This window comes from Fusarium keratoplasticum, chromosome 14, assembly GCF_025433545.1.
Source record: "Fusarium keratoplasticum isolate Fu6.1 chromosome 14, whole genome shotgun sequence".
NCBI lineage: Eukaryota > Fungi > Ascomycota > Sordariomycetes > Hypocreales > Nectriaceae > Fusarium > Fusarium keratoplasticum.
In genome coordinates this window covers 462,835-479,591 of record NC_070542.1, presented here as the reverse complement: position 1 = coordinate 479,591, position 16,757 = coordinate 462,835, and the positions used below count along the sequence as shown (strand labels likewise).

The 16,757-nt window shown below is 47.8% G+C and overlaps 3 protein-coding genes across 3 annotated transcripts; 1 reads left to right on the top strand and 2 right to left on the bottom strand.

The window, feature by feature from the left end:
* Positions 1-2,655: 2,655 nt before the first annotated feature.
* On the top strand, positions 2,656-3,968 carry NCS57_01477700 (uncharacterized protein; the record flags this gene model as incomplete). Its single annotated transcript, XM_053064367.1, has 5 exons — positions 2,656-2,712; positions 2,770-2,827; positions 2,914-3,047; positions 3,098-3,281; positions 3,349-3,968. The coding sequence occupies 5 exons, from the start codon at positions 2,656-2,658 to the stop codon at positions 3,966-3,968; spliced, it is 1,053 nt and encodes a 350-aa protein (XP_052906251.1).
* A 2,861-nt stretch (positions 3,969-6,829) lies between these two features.
* Positions 6,830-7,196, bottom strand: NCS57_01477600 (uncharacterized protein; the record flags this gene model as incomplete). The annotated part of the gene is made up of 2 exons (XM_053064366.1): positions 6,830-6,937; positions 7,002-7,196. 2 exons carry the CDS (start codon positions 7,194-7,196, stop codon positions 6,830-6,832), a joined length of 303 nt encoding a protein of 100 aa, XP_052906250.1.
* Positions 7,197-13,989: 6,793 nt separating this feature from the next.
* Positions 13,990-14,588, bottom strand: NCS57_01477500 (uncharacterized protein; the record flags this gene model as incomplete). Its single annotated transcript, XM_053064365.1, has 3 exons — positions 13,990-14,107; positions 14,164-14,387; positions 14,445-14,588. The coding sequence occupies 3 exons, from the start codon at positions 14,586-14,588 to the stop codon at positions 13,990-13,992; spliced, it is 486 nt and encodes a 161-aa protein (XP_052906249.1).
* Between the last annotated feature and the right edge of the window lie 2,169 nt (positions 14,589-16,757).

Sequence of the window (16,757 nt, the reverse complement as noted above, 5' to 3'; positions counted from 1 at the left end):
GAGAACAATGCCAAGGCAGCCAAGCCTTGACAGTCCCCTCATCGCAGTGCTGCGATTGGCCCACCTCAGGGTCTCTCACAGGCCTGCGTCAAGCGTTGTATTCGGTAGCAAACGTCACCTGAGTGATTGGGTTTTGGGTGGCTGCGTGCTGTCAGGCCTGTGCGAGCGATCTGAATGGATTTGATGATGCAAGTGCGCGTCCAGAATGAAGGGGGAAGCCATGTTTGGGGAAATGTGACTCTGTTTGGGTAGTTTTAGGTCGCCCACTCAGTGGCATCCCTTTAAATGTCGAGGACCTCCTGCCAGGTCACGGCAGGGGGGTGCAGCCAATTAAAATGCATCGGATCAAAGGTACCTATTCCCCCACCTATTTTAGCCTATGATAGAAGTACCACCAATCTCTCGAGTTACAAATTGCTAGACACTCTTTATACTCTATCCCTTCAATTGTGCGAAGCCTCCCAAGTGGTCACTGGCAAGGATCTAACCCAATAAGGACTAGCTCTATAGCCTCTACCTGTATCAGCACTGATTTTCAACGACACCTTGAGTCGACTGCGCGTAAGATTATAACAGATAAGACGTTATCGCGGCGATAATACTAGGTTTCTGCTAGCGCAGTAACACTGGGCCAAGTTACATTAGGGAGGCTTCGCACAATTGAAGGGATAGTGAGCGTTGCCCCGCGAGATAGACGCGACTGTCGAGAACATCCTTGTCAAGGGTGGGGATTCGGTCGCCGCGACGCGTCGGTCCTCAAGACCTGCGAAGCCGGCCGCAAAGTTGCAGGAAAAGCTACAGGCGATCGCGGAAAAGACTGGGGGAGCAAAGAAGAAGGCCCCGGAATAAACGCGAGAAGATAAAAATAAAGGCAATGAGTTGGGGGAAAAGGGTGCTAAGCCGTTTTGGGCCATTGGGCAATTTCCTGTACGTAGAAAAGGGTCAAAGGCCAGTTGCCTTCGATCATGATCATCGTCATCTTCGTCACGGTCAACGAGAAAGGAGCAGCTTTTGGGCTCTTTCTCTGACCAAATCTTCATTGCAATCAATTGATCAATTGCCCTTACTATATTATATTGTGTTTGCCTCACCGAGAAGTGTGTGAGATCCCTCTTTGAAAGTCCCTTGAGAAAAGTCACGAGGCGTACAAACTGGCTGTGGTTGGTGTGTTCTGTTCATCCAACAAAGTAAGAATGGGTTTGCCGATGGGTTGGGAGAACCATAGAGGATAGAAGGCGCAGTAGGTAATAATGCGTTGCTGATATACCCAGGGGGTTAGGTGATGTACGCAACCCCTCTCTTCATCAGAGAGGGGGCGTCAAAACCTGTAACTCCGTCACTCCTGTAACCACTGTCAACCTATAGAAAATTAGCTGCCGGACAAAAATAAGCGATCAAAAAAGAATAAGCTTTAGGCCCACTTTTAAAATGAATATTTTGCAGGGCTATTTTTGTCAAGCAGCTAATTTTATATGGGTTGACACGGTTACATGAGCGACGGAGTTACAGGTTTTGACGCCCCCTCTCTGATGAAGAGAGGGGTTGCGTACATCACCTAACCCCCTGGGTAGATGATGCTCTGAGAAGGCATCCACATCTCAGCTACTAATGGATCGGAATAGCTATTGATCCGTTAAACAACGGATCTCAACAAGTCCTCCTGCTAACATAAACCCAGCACGACTGGTTTATTCCTTGGGAAACACAACTATTACAATTTCCACATATACTTAAGGTTTTTTACTGCCTATTTTTGCATAATTATAAACTGCTTAGTTATTTACTTTTGTATTATTCTTAGCTACTTAATGGCCTGCTTATATGTTAAGATTTGTTATTTAATAGATTAATGGCTATTCCGATCCATTAGTGGCTGAGATGTGGATACCTTCTTGTCAATACCTTCGGCTAGTTAGCGCTGGTTTTTCTTCTTCAATCAACACAACATGCTCATTTCAACACCCTCTCCTAGGACGTGGAGACCGCCAAGGAAATGCTCGATCCAAGAGTCCGTCACCCACCGCCAAAGGTTTGAACAGCCCCAATTTATTGCTTTAATTTCGTCATCCTTCAGCTGAGACGACGATTAGTGCGAAGCCGACTTGGGCTTGTTGGCGGCGAGCTGTATCCGGGATGGCCAGCCAAATGAAGGGAGAACGCTCCCGGGTGCACAAGTGAGGATCCTTGGCGACTGAATCGAACAGCAAAATGCCCCGACGTCAACTTGTGACGTGCAGCATGCAGAATACAGGCTATTGATACTCATCAGCTGCGCTCACAAGTAGGCACGGTCAAGTGACAACATAGCTGGTCTTAGCGCCCACCCGTATCTCAGCCTTAGTCGCAATTCTGACGGCATGGAGCTATGATAACATCGCCATCAACTCGCTCGCCGAGACATGACGGTCTTATTTGCAGCAACACCACTACCAGAATTCCAAGTCTTGGCTCTTCTCACATAATGATATAACATTCCCCAGGAGCCCGGCCTCGACCCACCCTTCCGTGCCTTCCCGGATCAACCCCCCCACCTCCTTTGCTTCTCAGCGCTGCACTCGTCTATCAAGCCAAGTTCTTCGTCACCCAGTATTTATTCCCTACGCGCATCAGACCCTTTACTTCAACCCCACTGCCTGCCATATCTTCGTCGTCACCATGCATCACACCTATTCGATGCGCCAGACCAAGGCGCCGACTGCCTCGCAACTCCAGGTATGTTCTGTTTTAATATGAATGGCATCGCAGCGTCTACACTGACCTTGGCTTCAGAACCCTCCGCCCCCTCCGTCGTCGACAAAGTCTGGTCGTCTCCTCAAAGGCAGCTTTGGTAAGCTTACATCCACTATTTCCCTTTGGACAGCACCTTCCACGGTGCAGCCAATTCTTCGCAACTGACTTGTCTTCCCCACATAGGACATGCCCTTCGCCGCAACGCCAGTGGTGCATTTGGGCCCGACTTGGCCAAGAAGCTTTCCCAATTGATCAAGATGGAAAAGAACGTGATGCGAAGCTTGGAGACCGTCGCCCGCGAGCGAATGGAGGTTGCCGTATGCCTGCGAGTGCTCTTGTGCTATGGGTCATATACTAACGTTTACAGCACGGCCTCTCTACTTGGGGCGAGGCGGGCGACGAAGAGGTATCCGACGTCACCGATAAACTTGGTGTGCTCCTCTACGAAGTCGGCGAGCTCGAAGACGAATACGTGGACCGATACGATCAATACCGAATTACGATGAAGGCCATTCGGAACATCGAGGCGTCGGTCCAGCCCAGCCGTGACCGTAAGATTCGCCCAGATTCGCCCAACCGGTGCACACCACTCTTTTACACAGCTAACGCAATGGATAGGCAAGCAGAAGATTATGGATCAGATCGCCCAGCTCAAGTATAAGGAGCCCAACTCTCCCAAGATTGTAGTCCTTGAACAGGAGCTCGTGCGAGCCGAGGCCGAGTCTCTGGTAGCGGAAGCTCAGCTCTCCAACACCACTCGCGAAAAGTTCAAGGCTGCCTACACCTATCAGTTCGATGCCCTCCGTGAGCACTGCGAGAAGGTCGCTATTATCGCCGGCTATGGAAAGCATCTCCTGGAGCTTATCGACGACACCCCTGTCACCCCCGGTGAGACTCGCCAGGCCTATGACGGATACGAAGCCAGCAAGGCCATTGTTCAGGACTGTGAGGATGCCATCACCAACTGGGTCATTTCGAACGCTATTGTCACATCCAAGCTCTCCACTCGGGCACGTACTCTGTCCCAGCGATGTCGCAATAACATCCACGCTAGGGGCGAGGACTATGACCTTTCTGGCCAGGATGTACCTCTTAGCGATGGCAGCTCCCGAACGGGCCGGGACCACGGTCTCGAAAATGAAGAGGACAAGGAGGATGCCCGGGGTTCCGCCATGAACAGCAACGGGGGTGTGAACGGCGAGTCCCGTGAACGGACACAGGAAGCTGTCGCGGCGTAGGGAGTGGCCGCTATTGAACAAGGAGCGTAGTCACGAACACTGCACTCGTGCGAGTAACGGAATGTTAAACTGCCATACTCTCCCTTCGAAATTGTCACGGGAATGTGATCTCAGTCGTGCGATGCGTTGAGGATAGCTTGTGTATGGTTCGTAAAACGCTTTTAAGCACTTTTTTTTTTTTTTTTTTTTTTTTTTTTTCGCGGTGCCTCCCTTATACTTTTAGCTACCAACGTCGTAGGCTCTTGTTCATTTCACGAAACGGCGTTCTCAGTTGTCATCCGACCAGCAAACTGCCCAACTTCCATCTCGATGATATGATGCCGGGGACAATAATGAGCCCTAAATAGCGGGAAGGCATTTCTAGCTTGGCTGTGTCGCCCTTGGCCCATCTTCCCTTTATTTTTATTTTATTTTTATTTTAATTTTTTCTTGTTACTGCCTTGGCACGCTATCTTCATGACGTTCGCCAGCACTTATATATATAAACAAGACCACTATTTCTTATCCTTTCCAATCTGAAATCTGTTAAACAGCTTCATTATTACGAAAGATAATTTCAACATTGTGAGCGTATAGAAACCTCAAGTTCACGAAATAGAGAAACACTTATTCAAGATCTTCGGGGCTGCTCTCATGTGGTCTCAACGCCAGGCCAATAGAGTTCTGGAGCTCGGGAATGTTGGCTTCGATGGGGGTCGAAGATGCTCTCGCCGTCCTTTGTTTCGATCCAATCGGTGGTAGTCGCATTGACGGACAATGGTATGCGTCAGTTGAAAGATAAGTTCAGAACAATCAATCACATCTACCAAGAGCCGAAGGTCACGCATTTGCTTTTTTTTCAAGACTCTTGCCTCAAAGCAGTAAGTGGCTGTTTTTCAGCAAGGCCGTTAGAACAGCAAATGAAAAATTAGTCATGGGAGATAATTTAAAACCCAGAGGGTTGCAGTTGTCCAGAATGGCTGTCTATGGGGTTGCAGGAACTCTAGAGGTCGCTTTGCATATGTTATTTGCCAGTATCTTGAGCATACTGTGGTCCCCGACCAGTGCAGAGCCTGCTTCGAGATGCGCATGCAAGATAATCTGGACGGTTCCAAGTCCGGCAGACGCGCAAGGAACACACACCGTGAAGCCGCAGCCTCCTGTGCTCAGAGTATCCTCCAAGTGCCGATCATATCAAGCCTCGAATGTCCACAGCCCCGTCCGGCTCTCCTGTCGGGAGTGGGGCTCCCGGATACTATCAGAGAATTGATGTAATCCAAGCATACCATATCGTCATCGGTCCTTCTACAGATCTTATGCAACCGCCTTGCCTAGCACAGGCGATGAGATTGCTCAAAATGTGGCGTGGAGCCAAGCATGGGGATAAGAAAGCGATTTGTGCAAACGGAATTTCGGCATCGTCGAGATTAATCTTGGTATAGCAAAACCCGTAGCCAAGCTTGTCGCCAAGGGGATCTGCGAAAGTGATTGTGCTGATGTGGCTTGGCGTCAAGTATCGAACCCTCCACCAAGAACTGTTCTGGTTCAATGGGCGCGTTGTAGCCCACTTTCGCCACTTCACTCAAATTGCCGCCTCCAACATGCTGGCTGCCTGTTACTAGCACTGGGTTCCGCCCCCCTCGGAGAGCACGTCTTATCTCAACTCTATGAGGCTAAGGTGTCACAATGACAGTGCCAAGCATCCCTTGACCTCGATCCTTGTATTCTCCTTGTCGCCGACCATCGTTTGGAGGTAGCAATGTGCGTGGCTATGTGAAATGGAAACTCAGCCTAGGTACATGGCCACAGTAACACAACAAAGTCTCTCACCGCTTTGAAGCTCACGGACGTATTTGCTGCGGGGAGGGCCAAAACCGAGCTATCCGAGTCCTTCGGGGCAAAATCAAGAATTGTGGCCATACTACAGAGGTGGAAGCGAGCCCATCCTGCCGAAGCTCTTGGCAATCATTACGGTTTAGAAGCCCCAGTTTCTTCCTCCACTCCACCCGCCGATTCGCTAAAGAACTGAAGGTTTTGGGTAAACGATAGTGGGCAGCATTGATGTCTCAAGTTCGGGGTACTCTAGCCCACAGATAGGTATTACTTAAAGCACACAGCTAGGTTACTAAGTCCACTTGTTTCCTGAAACTCGTTGATATTTTACCTGGCCTGCCACAGGAAGTTAATCATATCAATCGGCATCACAAGTCAGATTGCTTTGTTTGTCAGGGCTTTTGGCAGGGGCAGCCTTGGGTCAGAAGTAAAAAAAAAAACAGTGTCTCTTGCAGAAGTTAGCGATAATAAGAGGGAAAGAAGTAGGAGCCGGGCGGGCAGCGTGTCCGGCTGCAAGTTGTGTGATGTTGCGATTCGTAATTAGCGATATTGTTAGACTTCTGGCATAACCAAATTTAGGTGCCAATCATGTGCCTTTCATAGGCGGCATTTTAATTAGCCTGACCCCCTGTCGTCACAGTCGCGGAGGTTTATCCCACATCAAGAAATAAGTCGAATTCGGCCTCTAGCACTGTCGTGTTGAAGAACTTGCTTTTTGGGACACATAGATGGCACCAATCTCTGGCTGGAAGTCCGGACTTCCGCCTTGCCGGTCTGAACCGCTGGGAGGCATTCCTTCCAGTTTAATAAAATGTGTGACCGTCTAGTTGTTGTATGTGACATCATCCGTTTGCCATCGCCGTCATCGTTTACACAAACCACTTCCTGCTCCTGCTCTCCCCCCCTCACTTTTCTTTCTTTTTAGATAAAAGGCTAGGATACGTATGAAGAAACCAAAAACACGTTAAAGGAGCGACAAGAAAGACAAGAAGGCTCCGTCTGATAAGGGAGCACTGACACGCTTCCTCACATCGGCCAATATGACTCCATTAATGGCTTGAACCTTGAGGGAGCTTGAAGCCAGGAGGAACGCAGTAAGGGCTTTTGCTGGCCTGGAGGAACTGGCATGAGGTGCCGGAAGGGCAAGTACCAGCGAACTAGAATTTTGTGTGATCAGTATATCTCTTTGTAGATAGACCATTAATTCATGAAACTACTTACCACAAAATGGCCAGTGATGTTACCAGGCTGGCCGGTGATGTTGCCGGACAGGCCGTAGATGGTACAGACCTGCCAGCCTTTGGCATCGCTAGTGCAAGCATAGGTACCGGGCGTGCAAGCCATCGAGGCCTTGACTCCGCTGGGGGCGGCAGCAGCGACGGAAGCGAACGCGGCGACGACAGCGGCGAACTTCATTTTGGTGGTGATCGAAGACGAGGAGGAGCCGAAGCGACTATTTGTGGTCGTTGGAGAATTGAGAGGCGATTGGTGACTGCCTTGCTGGTTGTAGTGATGAGCGAGCGCTGGTGATGAAGCGGAACTCTTTTTATAGGAGGAATAACGGCATCCTTATCTCCTGAGCTGTCCGAAGCCTCCAAGCTGGTCGTGCCAAGGGTGTCAGGCCAAGCAGAGGTCTCGATAGGGAGAGTACCATATCCTAGCCCATCTTTCGCCTGAACAGAAAGTATGTTTATACTAAGACCTCAACAGTGATGCTCCCCGAGACCCCCTAAAAAGGGCGCTAACTGGTAAAGGGTAACACTGTGGCGGGATACGTCTTGGGGGGCTTCAGACAGCTCAGGAGATGCGACTCTAGACCGTAGAATGAGAAGTTAAGTGCTCGTTGTATCGGAGAAGAGCCCGCACGATGCCGTGGTGGCACATGTTATGGTCTGCAATAGCCGACAACCAATGGCCCGTGCGCATCGCGGGCCTGGCGGTGAGTCAGTTCGAGTTGGATGCCTTTAAGTACTGGTACTGCTATAACGGCGGGAAAGGCATTTTCCCCACTGCCAAGTCCCTGCCAAGGTTTTGGCATGTCGTTGATCGCCAGCAACGTATCACGTGTTATATACAAGGTAGCATTGGAAAGCTGAGTAGCTCGTCTTAGCCAAGGCAAATTGAAGCTCGCCAAGACCAGTTCTTTCCGCTGCAAATGAGCCGGCAACTAGAATACTCTCGGCGTCGAACGAGACGTCACTATGAACATATCTTTCACCTCTCTCTCATCACTTTTCGAACATGCCACCACGCGACTAATTGCCCCCCTGGTCTCATTCGGCAATTCAACTTCCTTCCAAGGCTTCGCGACTCGACGTTTTGTCACATTGTGTGACTAAAGCCGCTCTGCCACGTGGACTGTCGGATCGAGAAAGATCAAACTTGGACGAAATAAATCGTGAGGAATTCTCCGACGCAGCTTACGGATACGAGGATCCAAGGAAGGATAAAACAGACCAACTTCAGTCACTCATTCAGTTAGAAATCAAAAGCTTCAACGCACAGTCAACATCCCTCGTCAAATGTGACACGTTTTAACAATTGCCAGCCTCACTATCCCTTCGACTGTCAGGAGGCTCCAGTTAGGTCACTACAGGGGTGTCTAACCAATCAAATATGAGAGCATGAAAGGTACATTATTCTCCACCTAAATTAGCCTATGATAGAAGTCCCAATAATATTTTGAGTTATAAATCGCGATATCATACTACTTATATCCCCCCCTAGATTGATGCCTCCTTGTATTGCTGCTAACCGCCCCTAAAGGCTTACTTGAAGTCTTTTGCTAAGGCTTTCTAAGCTATTGGCCCTTATAAGCAACGTAGCTAGATTTTTTCCCTCTTTGGACGTATTTATGCTGTGCCACGGGCGTAAATTCGTCTCTAGTCTAAAACGACTGCCTTGAGTGACTTTCCTTATGGAACGCCTTAAACAACTCGTTATAAATGCGCCGGCGCTACTCTTTTTGACTCATATATCGCTTCTAAGCCGGCTGTCTGTAGAGTTGAAGAAGGTAGCTATTCATAAGCACTATATTAAGCAGGAAGGTCTAAGTAAAAGCCTGCTAAGCCCCCCGGCGAATTAGGTAATTATAGCCTAGGTATGCCCTTATCTGGTCTCCTCGATTGATATGATTCATCTCATCGTTATAGGTAGTAGCCACTATAGGGATTGATATTAGCTTTACTGCCTCGCCACCAAAGAAACGCTATATTGGCTGTGCTATGGCCTTTATCATTAATAGCTTCTTCCTCTAGCGCTTACATTTCTCGTCGCCTTTAAATATAGTTAATAGGAATAATATAAGAGCATTATCTTTCTACGTGATTTAGTTTACCTATAGCAGAAGAAGATAAGTTAGTAAGAGCAATATAGCTAAAAGTATTAAGGGCTCTAACCTAGTTATTAGGAGTTAGTATAACCCTAATCTCATTAAATTTAAACCCTGATTTCCCTGATATATCCTTCTTCTTATAATTAGCGAGCTCCTTAAAGATGCCATAGTTAGGGCGGGCTATGCCTATAGCACCGTGGCTATGCTGATGAAGAGAGAGGAAGAGGCCCGGGGATAAGAAGAGGTTATCCACAAAGATGTAATATATTGACTTCGGTAGTAGGTTTATAAGGGCAATAATGACGCTCTGAGTCAAGTTTAACACGATGACTTTATCCCTATCATCTATGAGGATATAGATAACCTCTTTAACCTTATTAGCCTTACTAGCTTCTCTCTCTTAGCTGGCATTTCCTCTTTTTCTTCCTTGGCCGCCTCTCCCTCTGCCTCTGCCGCCTTTGCCTCCTCGAGCTGCTGTTCTTATTCTCTTAGGGCGTTTAACGCTAACGGGACCATAGTCTGCACCGGGTTAGTGCTAAATCTATCGCAAAAAGATACTAAGTTAGGCCATAACCTATACCTTAAACCTAGTATTAGTAGGCTTACTAGGTATATATATAACTTATAAGTCTCTCCCTATATAATAGATTATACCCTTATCTATAGCGAGATAAGACCTAGGCTTATAGAGCTCTATAGAGGCATATTATATATGCTTAGACTATAGTTATGCGTATTAGAAGACCGCAGGGAAGCTCTCATTATTATTAAATTTAGTATAGTTAAAGGGGCGAAGGTAGCGATAAAGGAATTAAAACTAGTTATATAGCATAAACTTAATGATTAAATGTTTAGGATATTAATCCCCTAGCCTAGGCGTCTTCTAATAGTCTTTAACCTTAATTTCCTTATGGATTCCTATATAAATTAGGATTCTAAGCTAGATATATACTTCTGCCGTAGAGGTCAGAGTCTATGCTTAGAGCCGTGACCCTTGTTTTAACTCGTGGCCCTAGTTATTAATAATGCCCCTTTCTAGTAAGCTATTAACCTAGCTATTAGTATATTTAACCTAGCTATTAACTAGGGAAAGAGGCATAAAGTATTAGAAGAGGGATAGCGGCTCTTAGGGCAGTTAGTTGACCTTAAGTTCGCGCCTTTCTATATGAAAAGGTTAGAAATTGAACCCTCGGTCTTTAGCCGGAGGAAGGTCGGGCCGCCGGGTGCTATCATACTTATGCTCCCGGCGGCTATTATCTTCTCTGATGAAGCTCTGGTCGTCATATGCATTGAGGGTATTAGCAGGGATTGATTGAGAACTCATTGATAACTTTAAAATGATGTGTATGGTGTTTTAGGTGGGAATGATTAATGACGCATCTTTAGGTTCCCCGCAGGTACTGCTTATATGACAGGGGTAGTGTGGGGCGAGTTACCTATAGTAACCTGTTAAAAGTCTGTGTCCACCCCACCTGACGCGCAACGCGTGCATTTCAACCACATAATTTCACTTACACATTCCCAGCCGAAATAAAGTCCAATTTAAATAAATAATATACCAAAATAATGCCCTGATTCTCCTCTTTAATATTTGGTATACCAACCCCGTGCTCGAATCACGGCCTGTAGTCGTCGCTCGGTTGACTCTAAAAGCTCCCGAATCATGCTCTGGGGGATAGAGTTCCACGCAATCTCAACGCACCGTTGGAATTCGACCCTGTCAGCGTAGTTGTCCTTTAGATCCCTCAGATGAGGGAATATTCTACGTAATCGCCTCTTCAGAATGTTCCAAAGGTTCTCAATTGGGCTTATATCAGGCGAGCAAGGCGGCCAATTTAGAAGGATAATACCATTGCGTTCAAACCACGTAGTAATCTCTCCTGATCGATGAATACTAGCATTATCTTGCTGAAACCTTCTGGTGCCGTCATATATAGGAAGAAGACCATCTCGAAGTGCAATTTCGTAACTCCAAGAGGAATATCCGTTCCTAGGAGCCAAAGGATCGCGCTTCATGAGGACAATTGGTGTCCTTCCTGTCTTCCAAATTCCTCCCCAAAACATCATCGAAATTGGCGGTTTAACATGGTCTCCCTTATTGACAAGCTCCTGATTATACTTCTCATGAGCTCCCCGGAAGAGATAGACGTTGGGGTTGCTTGATTTATTATTGATGGAAGATTCGTCAGAGTTGATCATCTGAAAGGTGATTAGCTTGACACCATCACCAACTTTAAACAAGTATACCTCCCCGAGTTCATCGATTCGTGGCAACCAAAAACGCGCAAATCGAAGCCGCTCTCTTGCTTTATTAGCATCAAGTTTCGGCCTCTCCATTGCTTTCCATTTGCGCTTGTAATGGTACTTTACAACGCGTCGGATTGTCGATTGGCTCACTTCACCATCGAACTCAGAGACGAGGGCATCCCAAGAAATAGAACGGTCTCGGCGAATCATACGTAGAATATAGCGCTTCTGCGCCCTATTAAGGACCGATGGACGTCCTGATCTTGGCTTATTCTTAACGGTGCCGGTCTCACGGAAGCGTTTAAGAACTTTGGCGACAGCGCCGTGACTGGTTTTGAACTGACGCGCGACAGCGCGCTGGCTTAAACCGGCTTCCAGCATCGCCAACATGGCAGCTTTGGCTTCAGGGGAGAATTCATGGTTTTTCTGACGATTTCCGGATATAATATCGCCAAAAGAACGATTTTCTGACATCGTGGTAAAAAGTTGTGAAGGGTTGAAGTGGTTGGGGTGGTCGCGACCGCGTTGTGGAGAAAACGCGGTCGTGTCAGGTGGACACAGACTTTTGACACATAATTGTACTGGAGCCTCCCGACAATCGAAGGGATATGAGTTTCGTAGGAAATAAAAGTATCCTTTCAATTGTGATAAGCCTCCCGGATGTAACTCGCCCCACATGGCCCCTGTCACCTGACGAGTACATAAGGGAAACCTCGCGACGCGTCATCAATCACGACAAATGTGATGTCGCACTTCGTAACAAGAAGAATTGTTTGGACAAGTATCACGGGCTAATTTAGGTGGAAATAGATGTATCTTTCATGTTCACGTTTTAATTGGCCAGACACCCCTGTAGTGACCTGGCGGGAGGCTTACAACAATTGAAGGGATAATATTTGTCGCAGGGCAAGGATCACTACCATCGTGAGTAGCTTCACGGTCAGCGTGAACGCTACACCACAACTAGCATCAGGCAACAGCCTGCTGCCTGTGAGATCGGCAGACTGAACACAGGCATAAGAGACCGACTCTCGTCACTCCTTTAGATAGAAAATTAAGCGCTCATTTGATCTTCATGGCCCATCAGTACCTGCGACAGGTCGAAACTACCAGGTATCACCTCGCCCGCTGGTATCCAAGAAAGCAACGTCCCGGGCGATTGGGCTATCGCTGTGACGAAAAATGGCTGGACTGATAACAAGACAGGACTTGAGTGGATTAGGCACTTTGATCAGCACACAAAGACCTGATTAAATGGTCGCTATCGCCTTCTGATCCTCGATGGGTACGAAAACCACCACTCGACCGACTGGACATATTGCAAGGATAACAACATCGTCACGCTTTGTGTGCCGCCTCATCAGTCTCCTCTACTCCAGCCTCTTGACTTCAGGTGCTTTGGACCGCTCAAGAAAGCCTGCGGTCGAAAATAGAGCATCTGATCAGATTCTCCATAACCCACGTTTCGAAGACCGAGTTCTTTCTGGCCTTTTATGCCGCACCCCAAGCCGTAATGACAAAAAGCAACATCCAGGGCGGCTTAAGAGGAGTTAGGCTTGTTCCTTTAGATCCAGTAGCGGTGCTATCAAAGCTTGATGTGCAGCTATGGACTCTAACGCCTATCGAGGAGGAGGCTAGCCTACCTGACCCTTGGGTCTCAAAGACGCCAAAGACCGTCCTCGAGGCTAGCTCTCAGTCTGAATACCTTGAAAGGCGGATCAGAAGGCATCACAGTAGCTCTCCGGCAGCTATTCTTGAGGCGCTTAAGTCATTTCCTAAGGGAACAAGGCACTAGTGCATTAGATGGCGCTATTCAAGTCCGAGAACCCAGATCCTTCGACAGGCGAATGAGACCCTTAGCAAGTGGCGTAGAGCTAAAAATCCCCGCCTACGAGGGAAGATGACTATAAATGAGGGAAGGGAGTTAATTAAGCAGAAGGATGTCAATACGTAGGTAGTGGCCGAATCGTCCAGAAGTGGTGGTAAAGGACGGTCGGCGCGACCAAAGGAAGGCCCCTATGGAAGGCCGGTCATAACAGAAGAACATGTCAAATTGTTGTTCATATATCTAGGGAAGAGGATAGCAATTAAATTCAATTGATCAAATGCTTTGTTATGTTTCTATCTTCAATCCTGTCTTGACGGTTGAAACTTTTGGGACACATGCTTGACTGGGACACAAGCGTATCAGGCAAGTTATTGAAAGACCGTGATTACAATGGTCATAAATCCTTACCGAACCTGGAGGCACTGAGCCTCCTCAGCTGAAACAGCTCTCTCCGTCGCGGTAATCACGTGCCTTTCGTTTGCGATTATCAACTGATGTAGCGAGGTTCTCTAGTCGGCCCGTGTTATCAAACTGTGTATCAAGTCCACATCCTTTCGTCACTGTTCTTCTCCAACCCTAAGCAGGCCCTCCACTTCGATTTCACTCCTTACTCCCGTGCCGGTTGGTCGTCTATGAACTATGAAGACCATCCATATTTTGATGTGCCGTTCAGTATCCTTGGGTGTGTCCCTGGCCTCCTTCAGGCCCGTGATCATTCTTTTTATGTGTTAAGATAGGTCCTCCAGAGCATACCAGAGTCGAACACCCTTGCCGCTCACGCATAAGCGTCGAATTTAGTGCTACCGCAGAATACTCGTCTCAGGGCGGTCCTGTGGTACGTTGTGGCGTTTATCATGGGCCTTCCAGATAAGAGCCTCAGCCAAGGCGTCACAGAAGAGAAGGAAACTGAAATAGGGGCTATTTGTGAGCATACAAGTGCAATCATGGAGACACTGTTGGCGGCATTAACTTACAATGCGAGAAAATTGAATGCTTCCACTGTATGCTTCTTCTCGCACAGTCCCTGACCAGGCGGCGCAGTCCAGCAGCGCCCCCGGTTCCAGTCTTGAGTGGAAAAGATAAAGGACTTGAGCCAGAGGTAGGAGAAGATAAGATGCAGCGGCATAAAATGACCCCAATAGGACTTGATGAGCGGGAAAATCATGGCGACAAGATAGACGGCAAGGGTTACGACAGCCTAGACGTCTACATCAGTTCTCCGTGCCAGGCCTCCATGACAGTAAGAGGAGCTTACGATGACTTCCTGGTAGACAATGTGGACTCCGCGGTAGGGATACTCATTCATGAAGTAAGATAGGAGGCCTGTGACGACCGCCGCTGAGGCGAAAACCATGAAGTGGTTTAAGAGGGTGAGCGTCCGTAAAAGTTTGCGCTCCATCGTCGCTAGTGGATGGGTTCGTCAATGTAGACTCACAGTGGACTGGTCATGCGCTCTGAGCCTTTTTTTTTTTTTTTTTTTTCGGTTACAAAGGGCAGCATCAAGCGGGACCTGCAATTATATAGCGTTAAATAAGCCTCCCACAGAGCTATACTTTCACAAGTCATCCCAATGAGGCAAAGCCAGAGAAGATATGACGTCTCCGTAGTGGTCAAGGGCACTGCTCAAGAAAGAGGTTTCCATGGCAGGCGATGATGAACCTCGACTAATGCAGACACTCTATCCATGATCACATGCTGTTCTGTTCTGTATCGAGATATTTTGAATTTGGCTCGGTCAGTAAGGCAACTTTGCCAAGACCCAGGTAGTCTATAGAGCTGAAATACAATGATAGAGGAAGGAAACACTAAAATGTGTGACGAGTAGTGACACCTCTATGATTCTCAGGCCCGTGGCTGATGAGATAATAATGTTCTAAGCGGTCATCACTCCACTGAAACCCGGATGAATGAATGAATGAACTTATTCTGACCGGGAGGACAGAGCTCATATCTGACCGGAGACGGCACTCCGCGCCAAGCCTGATTCTCGGCGGTGAGATGACACGATTGTGCAAATGTAGCATTACACTCTCACTCGGGCAAGCTTGGCAAGTCGCCGATCGAGACCGGACGATGCCGAAACTTTCGCAAGCCGGGGATTGTGTCTGCCACGGAGCCCAAAAGTGGTAGCTACATCAAACCCAGATTACGCCAGTGATCGCGAGTATCATAGATATCGCATCATCCATTTCGGTAGTTACAAAAAGCCACTTTACCAAGAGGAACCGATATCCGGTCATTAGCTGCACAACCGAAAGTTCGATTTGTTCCGGGCAGGCAAGCGAGCCAACCAACGAAGACGGTGGACAAATAATATTTGCGTGACCTGCGTGACAGAACCATACCAGCAGGTAAATATCCCTCGAGTTGTGGAGGAGCTCCCGGCCGTACCTAGCCCCATATCGCCCCCGTCGTCTGAGATTTACATGAGGGGAACCTCGTGATGCCGTCATGGATTGATTCCACCCAAATCTCCATAACGTTAGTGGAGTACGTTGTGGGAGGTCCAAATCGACTTTGCTAAGTCACAATCTTGATTTAGACTACTTTCGTGTATCCATCTCTAGCTGTCCGAACCCCGGTATCGCAAATCCTTACTGCTTTTTCCTCTGCTTGTACGCGGCACCCAAACCTCACCCGCATACATCTTCGCCTAACGAGCTTCTGCCGGTCCTGGATCGCATCCTCTGGTTGGAAGGAGTATCGCCTTGCATAATGGGCAGTCGACATGTTGTTTTTGGAACCAAAGGTCGATGCAGCTCATATGAAACAGGTGCTTGCATTTCAATTGCCGGATGTTGTCTTCATCCACTAGAACTTCGAGGCAGATTGCACTGCAAAGACGTCAGTATTGTGAGGAAAGCTGCATCTTTTGCAAACGCACCAAACCTCAGCTGAGCTGGTCTGGGTTGAATTCCATGTTTCCTGCCTCTTAAACTCCTCGACATGCTTGTACTTTTGTGAAGGGTTGGCGTCATTAAGCAATCGCAGATCGACCGTCTCCATCGGTATCGTGTTTATACTCTCGACGTCTCTCTGAGGATGGCGATTTCTTCGTAGTAATCTCACTAAATGGCTTTTGTTTATCAACATTAACATGGAACGCATAAAGTTCGAAGGAGCAACGTACAGAATAATGAATAGAAACGGGAAACCTAGGATGAAGCTAAATACCACTAGGAACGGTATCGAAAACCCTGACGTTGAAACACCCTTGTCGCTCGGCTGGGCCGGGTTGCCAGCGATGAACCTCATGAGCTATTGCTGTTCGTTTATATCCTCGTGGTTAAATTCTGACCGCGTTCGATGGATATGTTGAGACACAGTTGATCTTGTTGAGACCGTATGACTAAGATGGTCCGATCTGCTGATGGCTGGGTTGTGGATATCATGTAGTGAGCCATGCTCCTCACATACACATGAAACTTAGACCTTTCAACAACAACACTTACTACTCCCGCAGCATTGTTTCATCAGATCTAGTCTCACTGATATATCAGGTGGTTGCAGCAGTGGTCCCCGATGACATATCGTGCTGAGGCATATCGAGGTCAGATCAAATATCACG